Here is a 14473-nt window from a genome sequence, read left to right as displayed (position 1 = left end):
TTTGATTCGGTATATTCACTTGATTCAGATCCATGTGAGCAGCGGATACCCGAATCTGAGACACTAACTATGCTTATAGCAGCAATTATAGAGCAGCGCTCATCTCAGTTTTTAGGCTACCTGTAAGCATCTAGGGGGTCTACCAGCGCTATTACTAGGGCTGAAGGAGTATCTGATCATGGTTATTCGGTGTAAATAAGAAAACTAACAGCGATTTAGTGTGTAGCAACCAACAGGGTTATTACTAGGGCTCACGGTGAGAGCAAGGAGCGTTACGTTACTTTAATGACCGATTCTCAGCTCAAAACTATAAGCATTTAGAAGATGCCAAGGATGCGTCTAAAATATCACAGGGATCATCCAAATAGATTGACGATCTCTTTGCCACGTGGGGAGATGGTACTGGACAGTGATTGACAGCTAACAATGTGGGATTTGCTCATGGTTGATCGACATGGCTAGGTCTAGCCAAGACTTCGGAGGAGTGAAATTACGAAGCTGCGTGCCTGGTGAGTACATGTAATCAGTTTTCGGCGATTTATTTCCCAAGATTTCGAGAAGCTGAGCTGAGCAATAACGGTGAGCTTATTCTTTACCCCAACAACAGGATGCAAAGTGGAGATGAGAGACAGCCGTCAATGTCTGCGGGGTTAATCCGGCTTTGACAATCGTCTGCAGAACATCCCGAGATGTATTGGTTACCCTAAGACGCCAGTCAATTGAATTGAAATGAAGGATGTCAGTCTTTAAGTTATTTATTAACTTTCCCGCCTGACGTCATTCGGTTATAAGCTCTTCAGACGGGAATATCGAGCCATACATCTCGCGGTAATAAAAGGGAAAATTGCCTCAGATTCAAACAGCGACGAGGTTTTTATTCCCGCAATTCCAACGAGAAGCAAGCATCGTTACTAACATACAACTCTCACCATATACAATTTTGCACAATCATTATCTCTCTGATGTGGACAGTGTCATTCGCTTTTGAAAAGGGCATATGGACGTAGTTTTCAACCGTCTTGGCTAGAGGTGTAGGGTAGCGTGTCCGTGTAAGTCGGGTGGTGTGCCTCCGTCCAGAACGCTCAACAGACAGTCCAATCCCAAACAACTCCATCCCCCTCCTCTTCTCGGAGCCCATCCCTCCTGCGCAGGGTCAACCACGATGCCGAGTGTCCACTAAGCCACGTTTGCATAAATTGCTTTGGAGCCGACCGTTGAAGAAGAGTGGAGCAGGGGCCGGTACCACGAATGGTGATCTCCCGTGTAAGCAGGGCTTGCATACCGGAAGCCCCGTCTTGCTCGTTAAAGACAAAGAGAGTTTCAACGTGCAAACTCGCCCTGTCCGAGTTGTTGAAAAGCCTAACGCTGAAGCCACAAGCGGCCTGCTAGAGCGTTGGGATGGGGCCAATGGATCCGCCCTGATGGAGAGAAGATTTCCGATATACCGTGGTTAAGACAAGTTTGAATTTAGCAGAGGCTGTGCGGAGAAGATGTTCCGAAAACTCGTTACGTCATCGCAGAGTAGATAGGGGAGGGCCACGGAGATTATGCGATTTGATAGAAATAGAAATGGGTGGAAACTAACAAGGGCCAACTCTAGCATCAAATCTCATGCTGATGCTCAAGCCTGTACCATTACGCACTTGATGAACGAAATGGGCGTCCGCGATGACGGGCCAGTTGTCCAAAGCATGATTTCTCAAGGGCCTGGAACGCCCGGCCACGGCCGCAAAGACGCGGATATGGACGTTAACATGATGAGGACGAGCCCCAGCGTGGGCAGTCACAGCCATAGCCATAACCCTCCCATGACAAACACAAGCACTACTACAGACACAGACACAAGCACAAGCAATGACACAGACTCTTCGGACTTGACGAGCGCCATCTGCGACCTGTCGCCCGTCCCCACGCTCATCGTAGCGCCGAATTACCGCATCCAGCGGGTGTCCAAGGGTGTCGTCGATGCGTGGCATCGTGGCCGAGACGACTTCCTCGGCAAGGATCTCTTTGCCGCTCTGTACGGAGGCTCGCCGCTGGAGCGCTTCGATCGCATCCCGCTGGCCCGCGCCATCGAAGTCGCTGTTGCTGATCGCAACTTTCGCCTGTGCCATGCCGCATATACTACCCCCGACGGCGTCTCGTATTCGGCGCGCATCATCCCCATCTTTCGGAGGGACGAGATGCTGTCGCTGGTGCTGGAGTGGGACCAGATCGAGCAGACGACGCCTGATATTCGCGGCGAGGTGATTCAGCACGCGCTGTCCGTCGACGAAGTCTTCCGGCTGCTTATCCAGGCCGTCAAGGATTATGCCATCTTCCTGCTTGACACACGCGGCTATGTGGCCACCTGGAATACCGGCGCCGAGCTGCTCAAGGGCTTCAAGAAGGAGGATATCATCGGGCGGCACTTCTCGACTTTCTACGGCCAGGAAGATCTCACTGCTGGAAAGCCCGAAGCAGAGCTGGTCACATGCTTGCGCGAGGGCAGGGTGGTGGATGAGGGCTGGCGCTATCGCAAGGATGGGAGCCGGTTCTGGGCCAACGTTACCATCACAGCCATCTATAGGAACGGCGTGCATGTTGGCTTTGGCAAGGTAACGCGCGATCTAACTGAACGCAGAGAAGCCGAGTTGAGACTCATCGCCGCATACGAAGAGAGCGCCAAACTGAAGAACGACTTCCTGGCCAACATGAGCCACGAGATCAGAACCCCGATGCACGGCATGCTCTCGGCCTGCACTCTTCTCCTGGACACGAACCTAACGGAAGATCAGCGCGATACGGCCAACATCATTTCTGAGTCGGGCCAGGTTCTGCTGCAAGTCATTAACGGTATTCTCGACTACTCCAAGCTTGCCTCGGGCAACTTCTCCGTCAACACAGACATGGTTGGTGTCGCAAGCATCATCACGTCTGTCGTGCGCAATGTGCAGATGACGCTGCTGCCGGGTGTCTACATCAAACTTGTCCTGGCGCCAGAACTGCCCAGATCCGCACAGGGCGATCCTCTTCGCTTCCGTCAGATTTTCCAGAATATCATCGACAATGCTGTCAAATTCACGGAGAAGGGTTCGGTGCAGGTCGCTGCCTCGATCACGGACCAGGATGCCACCTCTTATACAATTCTCACAGAGGTCACCGACAGCGGCATAGGCGTGGCCAAGGAGGATGTTCAAAACCTATTCAAACCATTCACCCAGCTCGAAAAACCCACCAAGAAAAGGTATCAGGGAACAGGCCTTGGCCTGTCAATCGCCAAGTCTCTAGCTGAGTTGTTAGGTGGCCAGATGGGCTACAGGCCCAAACCCGAACGTAACGGCAGCATTTTCTGGTTTACGGTCAAGCTCAAGAAAATTGCCAATCTCGACTCACCTGATGCTCTGGGATTTCAACAGAAACAACAGACTGAAAAGAATCAGCAGGAGGCAGAAAAGGAGAGAATGATAAGACGCCTCAAGGAGGTAGCGCCACACAAGCGAATTCTTGCAGCTGAGGATAACACAGTAAACCAAAAGGTGCTGTCTCGCGTTTTGAACTCTCTCGGCTTTCGGAATACTACCATTGTTTCCAATGGAGCAGAGGCTGTCGAGACATTGGGCGCTTTACCAAACGCGTATGACCTGGTCCTTATGGACATCAGTATGCCGGTTATGGATGGATTTGAGGCGACTAAGAAAATCCGGACCATGAAAAGATATATCCCAATCATTGCCATGACGGCATATGCCCTTAGAGGAGACAGCGAAACCTGTTTAGAAAAGGGGATGGATGATTACATCTCCAAACCAGTCAACATGAACAAGCTATTACAAAAGCTTCTTATATGGTTAGACTCGCCCGAGTGGTCTAACACTGCGACAAACGGGCCATCTTAACAAGAGATACAAATCACGGAGTAAATTTGTTTTCTCTCTGTCTTTTTTTTTTTAACTTTTTTTTTTCAGACTCACACCCCTGTCAGTCAAGGCCTCTTTCGCAGCATCCCTTTGTCATGTTCAAACCCCATTCGACTGGCCATCTATGCCATCGAAATTAAATTATACAAAATTATACAGAGTCTTCTCACGAGGCACAAGCCTTCTGAAGCATGGCTGGTCGTGGAATGGCCATTCTAGGCTGTTGCGGGATTCCCGCACCCGGCAGGAGGGCATTTGGCTCCCCTCAAATGAAGACGCCTTCTGGGGGTAACCAGGGCACTAAGAGTTGACTGAATCCTATTGCAGAGGCCTTAAGGTGGGATCTCAGATGCTCAAGTCTATCAACACATCAGGCCGATTGGAGAGTTATTTGCATCTGATATCTGCCCTTGGTTTTGGCCGGTGAAACATTTGTTTTGCATGATGCTGTGCTACAGATCTGCTCGGCAGTAGAGCTGGGCGTACGGGACTCATTCAAGGAAAGACCAGTTCTTACCATGTTTCTAATGTATTTGGATTTATTAGATGGAATCATCTCGTCGTGCTTGCGCGTCACGAATGATAACTCGCCTCAGTTATGTTTCGTAGCTGTTAATTGATAATGAGCTATCTTCAATAGTCTTGGAAATGGTAAGAAAAATGCCTGAATTTATTTCCATTAGGAATAGAAATAGATTGACGTACGATCAGCCGTCCTATTTCCCATCACCTGTTAGCCTAGTTGGGCAAGTTTAGGCATCTTTCCATTCAGCCGGCAAACGGCATTGTCAGCCCCGAGACGAGAAAGGAAAGTTTTACCACTTTCCCCGGAAACTAATGCGGCGGAGAGAATCGAACTTCATTCCCCATGGGGTTCTCCACGCTGCACCTAGTTTAGCGTTGCTGTTCGGTTGCATGATCTGGTAAAAGGCTGGTAAAGACTCAAGATTGAGAAATTACTATATATGGAAGATGATGGAGACGATTAAAGACCATCGTATAGAGCGTTACATGCAATGTTGATTGAGTAAATCTTCTCAAGTTCAACATATTTGGTACTGTCACGATGGAACAATCCAAGGAGCATGTGCATGACCATGTCGAGAAAACTGGTGACTATGAGACTGCACAGCTGGCACACATCACCGACCAAGAGGATCACGAGACTGGAATATACCAATCTCTCATCCGCAACCCTTGGGCATGCGTCTGGTGCATCTACGGGCTGTGGACTGTGATTCTGCTCAGTTTCGACGTCCAGGCGGCGGGCAGTGTTGTTGGAATCCCCCGCTTTCGCCAGGACTTTGGGTATCTCTTTGAAGGCGATTATGTGCTGCCGGCTCAATGGCAGTCTGCGTTTAACGGGGCTCCCGTAGCCATGTGAGTATCTTCTTTCCTCGACGTTGATACCGATGCTACAGGACTCTTTTCTGACATACTGAATTGTCCTTTAGGGCCGTCATTTCTTCTCTTACTGCTGCGGAACTGGCAGATATTTTCGGCCGAAAACTCATGCTTCTGGTTGCCTTGGTTGTTTCTTTTGTGGGAGTTGGTGTGGAATTCTACGCGACTACGAATGCTGTCTTCTTCGCGGGGAAGCTGATCAACGGAATCATGGTGGGCATTATTGCTACAAACATGATTACCTACATTGGCGAGGTACGTGCATCTCCATCTCTCTTCGGCCATTATCTGTGTGCTAAAGAATTTTCAGATTGCTCCGCTGGCATTGCGTGGCATTTTTACTTGCTGTATTGGCGTCTCGTACGGCATTGGTCCTCTGGTTGCCTTCTTGATCATCAATTACACGGGCCAGGTAGACTCTCGATGGGCGTATCGCTCAGTATTTTGCTCCCAGTTTGGGTTTGCGGCGGTTGCATTACTGCTATGGCCATTTATGCCCGAGTATGACCATCAAGGAACTAAACTGAAACCTATAGCTAACACGCTGTTTAGATCTCCCTGGTTCCTAGCTGGCAAGGGCCGAACGGAAAAAGCACTGAAGAGCCTTCGTAAACTTGGTTATCCCGGCGAAGAGGGAGAAAAGAAACTTGCGCTCATCAACTTGACACTTGAGCAAATCCGCCAAGAAACTGAGGGAGTCACATATGTGGAGTGCTTCAAAAAGTCGAACCTGCGGCGAACTATCATCAGCATCATGCCTCTATGCATTCAGTCCCTTTCTGGTATCGCCTTTGTTGCTGGCTATTTCACGTATTATCTACAACTCGCTGGGTACTCGACTTCTATGAGCTACAAAATTCAGATCTCCCAACCAGTTCTGTCCATTGTTGGCAATATCATGGCCGCTGCTGCTGTTGACAGTATTGGGAGACGCAACATTACTTTTTACGGCCTCATCATCCTTACCGCGATTCTCCTCATCACCGGAGCATTGGGGCTGAGCCACAAACCGTCTGAGATAAAAGGCACTGTCGCATTTATCCTCATTTACAGCTGGTGGTATAATGTCTCGATCGGTTCCACTGCCTTCTCTCTGCTCGCAGAAGTTTCTACATCTCGCCTACGTGTCAAGACTATTGCCATTGGATACTCTGTTCAGAGCGCAATTACCGTCATGTGGCAATTCGTCATTCCTTACTTGTTTAACCCAGATCACGCCAACCTAGGAGCGAAGATTGCATTCATCTTTTTCGGGTTTTGCGTTATTTGTATTGTTTATTTGTACTTCTATCAGCCTGAGACTGCGGGGAGATCTTATCAGGAGCTCGATGAGATGTTTGCCAAGGGGGTCCCCGCGAGGAAGTTTAAGTCTTATAAGACTGACATACAGATGCAGAATGAGGCTGCCGCGACTGCTCAGAAGACTGTTGTGTAAAGCTGATTTATTATTTATTATTCAACCTTGTTTGTGGCCAGTATACTAGTTAGCTGACATTAATTTATTGCTGTATGCTCGCATCTATCTCTAACAATGAAGCCAAGATCAAACCGCGGTAGAAATGGTGTTTCTCATCTCATTGACAACTTAACTCTGGCCGCATAAGACGTGTCATATCAATAGATACTGTGAAACATTGTGGACATTCCAAGTTTTTAGTCTTCACTCAATGACACACCCTCGGCAAAAGCTGTCCATCAAGTATGGTCTTAACAAAGTGGCCACCTTGAATACACATATAGGTACTCGTTACAAATTAATAGACCATATGAGGACGAATCAGTGTAAAAAATGATGAAAATAAGTACAATTTATTGCTCTATACTTTATTAAGAGGTGTGATGAGAATCCTACGGTAACTAGTCAACGGAGGTGATCCACTGTCCTGAACCTCAAGAATGAGATGAAAAAATTCGCCACGCGAAGGAATAGGAGTTAGCCTGGGGTCAGAGGCATCGGGTTTTGGCACTGTTATTTCCACCTTCTTTCCAGACGAATCAAGCACTTTGATCTCCATCTTAGGCACCTCCCAAGTGTGGTACGTCCGAGTAGCGCTTGGCTCGCGATACTGGAACCATTTGAAAGATAAAGTGTCTCCATCAGGATCAAAGGTTTCGGATGCATCAAAAACCAGCGAAGAGCCAGCGCCAGCCTCAACATAAATTGGACCCAGTCCTTGGTTTCCATTAATGGAAATAATAGGGTGGTGATTTGCTTTGGTGAAATCGTTGGTCAGAGTCCACTGCATTCGAGCAGCGAAGTCATCTTGAAAGGCATTTCTCCAGCGCCAAATCGTTGCACGATTCGATATATATATCTGGCCATTCTTTCCAACGACTTCATCGGCAGTGTCACCAAAATGACCCCGAGGGAAAGTAAGGTCGACAGGGAGATAACGCCCTCCCCAAGAGCCGTAAGATGGCTGCTCAGGAAGACCTAGGCCATTTTGTATCATGTAAAGAAACGTAGGCGTGTCTCCCTCGACAATGTACATGTAATCAGGGTAGGCTGCTCCTAGGGGGCCGACTTGAATATTCTCTTTGATCCACTCCTTGGTAATTTTTGAAGTATCGGGGCCTCCTTGCTCACCAGGCGCGTCACCGGATATTCCTGTCCAAGTTGCTTGGCTATATTGGTTCCATCCATGTACGGAACAGATATAAAAGATGTCAGGCCACAATCGCCTCATCCAAGCGCCGGTATCATCTTGATCAGAGATGGTATACACTCGCAGCTTTGCTCGAAGCTGTTCAGCATCGTCTCTATGGCGTATATGGTGTAAGACTTGAGCAAGGACATTACTGCCTCCCCAAACCAAGACCCAAAGAGGGTCGCTGTCGTTTGCTAATAGTCGTTCTAGAAGTAATTGGGCGCCATCACTCAGCGGGACATCGTCACCAACCGCAGCCATTCCATAAACCTAATGCCTGTCAATATGAGATGATATCATTTTAGTTGGAAGCTGCTTACTGGAGGCCCTGAACGAACAATACTTCTGATGTATTCTGCCGAAGGATAAAGAAACTCAGGATGGACGTGGGCATTCAGATTATCCACAACCTTCTCATACGCATCGATAATTTCGTGCAGGTTCTCTGGCGCCACTTTGTTCCTGAGCCATACTGAAGTTACAGCCACGATTCCTTCCGTGTTAAACTGGTTGGCGTACGTCAAGTATCGACAGAAGGATTCTGCATCGTCGGGTTCGTTGGTAATGTCCGTTAGAATGAAGATGCGTGGCTTCGAGGGGAACAAAATGGTTGTGTCCGCCATGGTTTGTTTATTTCGGTGCTACTGAACTCGTTGAGTATAGCAACACTCTCATATCTACACACTCTGTAGAGTATTCTGTGTTAATAAATGATGCCAGCGTTCCATTGTTTGTGCCTGTCCAAATCGAGCGCACTTCCCGATCCGGCAACTTTAAGCACGGCCGCTGTAGGAGCTGGGGGCGGGGCCGAAGCAAGCTCTAGCGGTCAACTTCAGGATGGAATATCCGATCTGGTGTGCTGAATAGCGCTTACGGTTTGCGGGGGTCCGGGGGAAGAACGAAGCTCAACGGGAATGAGCCGATTTTACAGCCTGGAAAATGGTAAAGTAGTGTCATGTAAACAGCGCCATATTCCACCCAGACCGTCAAAACGGTTATTCTATCTTGGCAGACTCTCACATCCACTTGGCATCTGTGACATTCACATTTATTAGCTATACTCCACAAATTAGAATACCTAATAAACAACATGAAGTCACGGGCATCATATCATATGCTTCTTTTGTCTAACGAAGCTAGAGCTCTCTCTCTCTTTAGTTCTGCTGATAATCCGTGGCGACCCTGGAGACGTGGGGTAAAAGATCGTCTTTGGAACAATCATAAGAAGAGCACCATCTCTGCTGTCGGAAATTCCTTTAATACTTCCCCTTCTTCTTCTAGATTTCTTACTCCTGCAATACCAGGGATATTCAACAATTAGCAATCAAGTCTCACGATCATGGTTACTTAACAAGAGTCAAATGACCAATGCCACTCTTCCCTGCTCTGGGAGCTTCGCGGAGTGTCGGCATGACTCACCCACGGCCACGGGGTAACCCACCATATTCTGTTAATGGTTTAGCTGCCCAGACGGCCAACAGTGAAGGCGACACAGCATGCATTGGGCCATTTAGGCATTGACTGATGGTCATTTAATACATAAAGTGACGATTGTATGTTTGAATTCTTGAAATCCATTCTCCTCTGTGAGTTATCAATCCAAGTCTCGGATGTAGCCACATCTGCGAGCTTCTCGGCATGAGAACAACAGCATTTACCCAATCCCGGTGAAATTGTCGCAGCGAACAGAAGAATCCTCAGTGAACATGTCGAAAACCCAGTCCACGGTCGTTTTGCCTGTGGAGGTAACTCACGAAGGCTTGATGACCTCGCTTGACCCAGAAACACCACAGGCCCAGAACATCACCGATGCAGGCGAACTTTTGCCAGCACTTGGTTTGGAATTGAGTAACATGAGAAACAGACTGGTTGAAACACCCATACCTGATCAGACTTTGCCCGCCGGCCTTTCGGAAGAGCGAGGCAGCCCAACGAATCCAGTGTCTCAAGGCGTTCCGCCAGAGCTCGCCAATCTCCTCGCAGAGGTGATCTTTGTGCTCGTCTGTACGGCTGGCCAAGTCATCTCCGCCCTGACTATGGGACAAGTCAACGTCACCCAGTTCGTGTTCCAAGAGGCATTGGGTCTAGTCCCAGCCCAGATTCCATGGCTCCTAGGCTCTTCAGTATTGGCAAGCGGTCTGTCAGTCATAGTATTTGGCCCGTTGGCTGACCTCGCTCCCCCCAAGCCACTCATGGTAGGCGCTTTTCTGTGGGAAGCAGCCTGGAATGCGGTGACGGCTGCGGCCGTTTCTCCAAACCTCAAGGTCCTCTTCTTTGTGGCCCGAGCCATGCAGGGCCTGGCAGCCGGAGTGCTCGTTTCCGCTTCGATGAGCATTCTTGGACGAGTCTATAATCCAGGGATCCGCAAGACGCGCGTGTTTTCCTTGATGGCAGCAGGGGCGCCGTTTGGCTATTGGATTGGCTGTGTTCAAGGAGGCGCTCTCGCTGCTCATCTTCCCTGGATTTTTGGCAGCACGGCCATGTTCCTTGCATTGTGCGCTTTTGCTGCTTATCTCACGATACCCGATCTGAGACCAGCTGCGGATAGCTCTAGTACAGACGCGCCTTCGATGAAGCAATTTGATTATCTCGGCGCTCTGCTCGCATCGTTGGGGTGTGGATTGATCCTCTTTGGGCTCACTCAAGGCTCAGCAGTTCAATGGAGTCCATATACGTATACTACCATTATTTTGGGCTTTCTTCTACTTGTTGCGTTTCACTTTGTCGAGCGCCGTGCCACTCGTCCTCTTATTCCAACCGGGCTTTGGCGAATTCCTGGGTTTGCGGCTGTCTTGCTTTCCTACATTTTCGGATTTGGCGGTTATGGTGAGTTGTCTAAGTGCCCTGTAATTATCTGTGGCTGTTTTGTTCGCTGTCAGTTACTGACGAATCCTCCCCATCTAGCTGGTGCGTGGCAGTTCTATGCCATCCAGTTCTGGCTTCGCTACCAGGGAGTTTCTCCGCTTACTGCGTCGCTGTACATTCTTCCAAATGGCATCGTTGGCGTTCTCGCAGCTTGGGTCGTTTCTAAGACGCTTCATGTTGTCCCTGGTCACTGGATTCTTATTACCAGCATGATTTGTTTTGGTATGGGGCCGGTATTCTTTCTCCCTCAAACACCAAGCTCCTCGTACTGGGCCTTGTCAATGCCGGGCGTAGCCTTATCTACGTTCGGACCTGATCTCAGTTTTGCAGCAGCAACCATCTTTATTACTTCGAGCGTACCGAGATCATACCAGGGCTCTGCTGGTAGTCTTTTGGTCACCGCACAAAACTTGACTCTGGCAATCATTACTTCTGTAGCTGGCTCTATAGGGATCAAAGTCGATCAGCTTCCTGATGGAGAGGTGGGACTTGAAGGGATACGTGCCATCTGGTGGTTTGGCCTTGCTTCCGCCTTAATTGGAGCCTTGATTACCATCACCATGGTCCGGATTCCAAAAGCGGAAGAAAAAGAACATGTACATTGAAGAACAAACAACTGTCAATTCGGGGCAATTATGACTCTATGCAACACTGGTATTAATCAATTCTATCGTACGCCAAATATACTCTTCAGATCTCTTAACTTGACTTAGCGTCGGAACTCCCTTCTACGTTTAAGTTACCATAATTCTCCACGAGGTTCGTCAATTTCTGAGAGTCTATCTCTTCCTTCTTTTTGACCACGCTCACCGGCCACGCACTTCGCACCTCTTGCACCATGCTACTCTTCTCATCCCATTCTCTCTCGTCTATCTTCATCGTATTCTTCAACAGAGAAAGTTCCGACGGACGCATTCGTCCCCGGATGACGCGGAACAGTGCTTCGGCTAAATAATGATTCCGGCGTTGACTGTACAAGCCCTTTGCTACCAGGATAAGCGTAGAGCGTAGGAGCTCTAGTTCGGCTGGGGGTGTTTGGTCATTGATGGCTTCGACGCACTCAGATCCGGCCAGCATAAGCGGTATGACAACGAAGAGGTCCATAGCATCGTATCCGTGACGGAGATAGTAGAGTCGGATCAGCGTCTGAAGGTGTTTCTTGGCTTCAGCAACTACTTGCCGCGGTGGTGGCTCTTGGTCTGTTTGTGCGTCCATCAAAGGTTCAAAGATTGATATGATCAGATAATGATAATGAATGCTATCATTGTCTCATGTTAACGCCACTCAATTAGTAGACTGCAGGTGGGCTTGCAGATATTTATGGAGGCTTACTGAAGTTGTAAGTGTGTAGGGAGGACGATTGTCTTTGGCTGGAGTGGACCTGGCAAGCCGTGATACCAGTGCTTCAGTCTCTTCAAAAGTTCATAGGCTTTTTCTACAGTTACTTGAGAGCCTTCTGAATATAATATGCAACAAAATTCGTTCATGATGATTCGGAAATGAGATTTTGCTCGAAAAACGGTGCCGAAATAAGACGGCGAAAGGGTATCGGTCAACGGATATTTGAGCCATATCTCCCCATACCAATTCCCATCTTGAGTAGGATCCGGCAGAGCCCAGTTTGGAGGCTCCTTGAGTAGTGGAGTGAACATGAAGGAGAAGGCAACAAGCCTAGAAACTTCAGCAAAGGCCAATTCCAGCACCGACGGATGCACTTACGTTTCCCAATTGAATAAGGTCCATGCGAGGAACGCCATGCTCCTCTGCATTTTAAGGCTGCGACCGCCTACGGTGCTGTCAAAGAGCTGCATTTGATGAGCTAGGTCTATGGCCTGGATCCTATATGCTTGTCCGATTTCGTCTAAACCGCAGAGATTGTGGAAGACAGTGAAGACTATTCCGGCTTGAATTGTTGTAATCTTTGGCTCATGGCTTTCAAGCTCCCAGATGCGCTTCGCTTCCATAATGAAGCGATACACAAGCGCTTTGGGATTCCAGTATTCGGCACGGTCTGGGAAGCCCGGGTAGCAGACCTGGACTTCATTAGCAAAGGTTCTTCATTAAACATGGCGGAAAATTAAAAATAAGATCAACGGGGAATATCGTACGCAAGAATAAGCAAGAACAACATTGACGAGCAGAGATGAGCAGAACTTGTGTCGATTCGCCACCAAGTCATCTAAGAAATAGTCTTTCTGAAATGCTGATGTCAAATGATACTCGCATCTCAAAAAGACTGAGAGAAGCTGTCGCATAAGCCCGTCGTCTTTGCAAACAGCGGTCCACGAGGAAATTTTCGCATCAGTCAGTCGAGGGTCAATAACTTCAGCAGCATGGAATGGCTTCAAATAGGCGCCTTGATATTCGTTTGAAGCCCGATTGCCGGCACGACTGGTTCCCGTACGATCTGGAATCTTAGAGCGCTCAGTTGTGGGATAGAGCGAAGACGCCCGTAAATCATTGAATCTATATAGGGATTATCCCCAAGGTAGTATTCGGGCATTTCTGTTCGGTATGGGAGCTCATAACGAAAGCGCGTTTCGGGAGCAACAGCCATTTGCAATAACACATTCCCTGTTTTGAGGTAGTTGAGAAGTGACGTCGCGTCAATGCCTTCTCTGATTTGACGCCAGACATGGCCAGCCTCTCGGTCGGGTAAATTCTTCAAGAGATGAAATAACTCTTCGTGAGCTGTTCTTTTACGCTGCATGTCCTTGTATGCTCGTTGCCATGCTTGAGCTTCCGTTTCTCCAGGTTGTGTGGTGTACTGGCACTCAGCGTTTCGCTGGACGCAGCGACTACAAGCCGGCCTATCGCCAGAACACTGGAAGCCGAGTCAGAAATCGCCATCCAGTATAAAACACGTCTAGAAAATCCATTCCCAAAAGTCACCTTTGTCTTTTGTTTGCGACAGGCGATGCAGGCTGCGGTCACCATGTTTTGCCTCTTAGGAGCTGGAGGAGGGTCCGGAGCTGCTGTCACTGGTGGCCGCTGGGCTGGTGCCGGCAGCACATGGCGCAGACCCTGGGCTCTTCCTTTTGCGACGTGCTGGGGCATTGCAATCGAATTTCATAGTAAGCATCTGTCTTGTGAGTCGAAGTGTTTTGAGGGAGTCGATGAATGTGGGAGGCGAGTGAGTGAAGGCTTCATAACAATGAAATCGCCCGGTCTGGCTAAAGCATTCAGGCCGTGCTAATAACACTAATAACACCGCGGCCTAGATGTCAGTAACAATTGATCCCACTACTCAGAGACAGCTCCTGGGCAGCATCTCACAGCCCAAGGATGCTCAAGTTTGCCCGATGGAAGCTTCTATGAACCCCTCACTGGCATTGATTTGGCCAGCGCACGATACATTCTGGCGTACATGCGTATCTTTTGGTGCAGGGAATCACACACACTATTCGATGTGATTGGCCTCAGTTGTTCGGACATCGCTCCGACTCCGCGCTGTGGGTCGGCCACACACTATAAACCCTGCATGATATCCCTTACTTACTTACTTGAGAAGCACATTGGCACAGAAAGGGTCTCGCCTGGGAGGATTCCAATACTAATGATGCGTCCCGCATGCAGTTGCATATGCAAGTTGTGCTAGATTCATCCACGGTGAGCAACTCAAAGCCACAGCCTCGCCCATTTTGCTAGAGCAAACAA

The 14473-nt window shown here is 48.7% G+C and overlaps 5 protein-coding genes across 5 annotated transcripts; 3 read left to right on the top strand and 2 right to left on the bottom strand.

Annotated features, from left to right (window-relative positions):
* Window positions 1-1655: 1655 nt before the first annotated feature.
* T069G_09360 (response regulator receiver domain-containing protein) lies at window positions 1656-3878 on the top strand (the record flags this gene model as incomplete). The annotated part of the gene is made up of 1 exon (XM_056176570.1): window positions 1656-3878. The coding sequence occupies one exon, from the start codon at window positions 1656-1658 to the stop codon at window positions 3876-3878; it is 2223 nt and encodes a 740-aa protein (XP_056025048.1).
* A 1087-nt stretch (window positions 3879-4965) lies between these two features.
* T069G_09359 (sugar transporter domain-containing protein) lies at window positions 4966-6738 on the top strand (the record flags this gene model as incomplete). Its single annotated transcript, XM_056176569.1, has 4 exons — window positions 4966-5279; window positions 5354-5558; window positions 5614-5804; window positions 5856-6738. 4 exons carry the CDS (start codon window positions 4966-4968, stop codon window positions 6736-6738), a joined length of 1593 nt encoding a protein of 530 aa, XP_056025047.1.
* Window positions 6739-7120: 382 nt separating this feature from the next.
* Window positions 7121-8574, bottom strand: T069G_09358 (uncharacterized protein; the record flags this gene model as incomplete). Its single annotated transcript, XM_056176568.1, has 2 exons — window positions 7121-8221; window positions 8272-8574. 2 exons carry the CDS (start codon window positions 8572-8574, stop codon window positions 7121-7123), a joined length of 1404 nt encoding a protein of 467 aa, XP_056025046.1.
* A 1083-nt stretch (window positions 8575-9657) lies between these two features.
* T069G_09357 (major facilitator superfamily domain-containing protein) lies at window positions 9658-11421 on the top strand (the record flags this gene model as incomplete). Its single annotated transcript, XM_056176567.1, has 2 exons — window positions 9658-10777; window positions 10856-11421. The coding sequence occupies 2 exons, from the start codon at window positions 9658-9660 to the stop codon at window positions 11419-11421; spliced, it is 1686 nt and encodes a 561-aa protein (XP_056025045.1).
* Window positions 11422-11515: 94 nt separating this feature from the next.
* T069G_09356 (fungal zn(2)-Cys(6) binuclear cluster domain-containing protein) lies at window positions 11516-13873 on the bottom strand (the record flags this gene model as incomplete). Its single annotated transcript, XM_056176566.1, has 6 exons — window positions 11516-12074; window positions 12149-12487; window positions 12536-12849; window positions 12925-13158; window positions 13221-13640; window positions 13709-13873. The coding sequence occupies 6 exons, from the start codon at window positions 13871-13873 to the stop codon at window positions 11516-11518; spliced, it is 2031 nt and encodes a 676-aa protein (XP_056025044.1).
* Window positions 13874-14473: the final 600 nt, after the last annotated feature.

Source organism: Trichoderma breve, chromosome 6 (assembly GCF_028502605.1).
Source record: "Trichoderma breve strain T069 chromosome 6, whole genome shotgun sequence".
Lineage (NCBI taxonomy): Eukaryota > Fungi > Ascomycota > Sordariomycetes > Hypocreales > Hypocreaceae > Trichoderma > Trichoderma breve.
The sequence above is the reverse complement of the archived record's forward strand: the minus strand, read 5'-3'. Positions and strand labels throughout refer to the sequence as shown.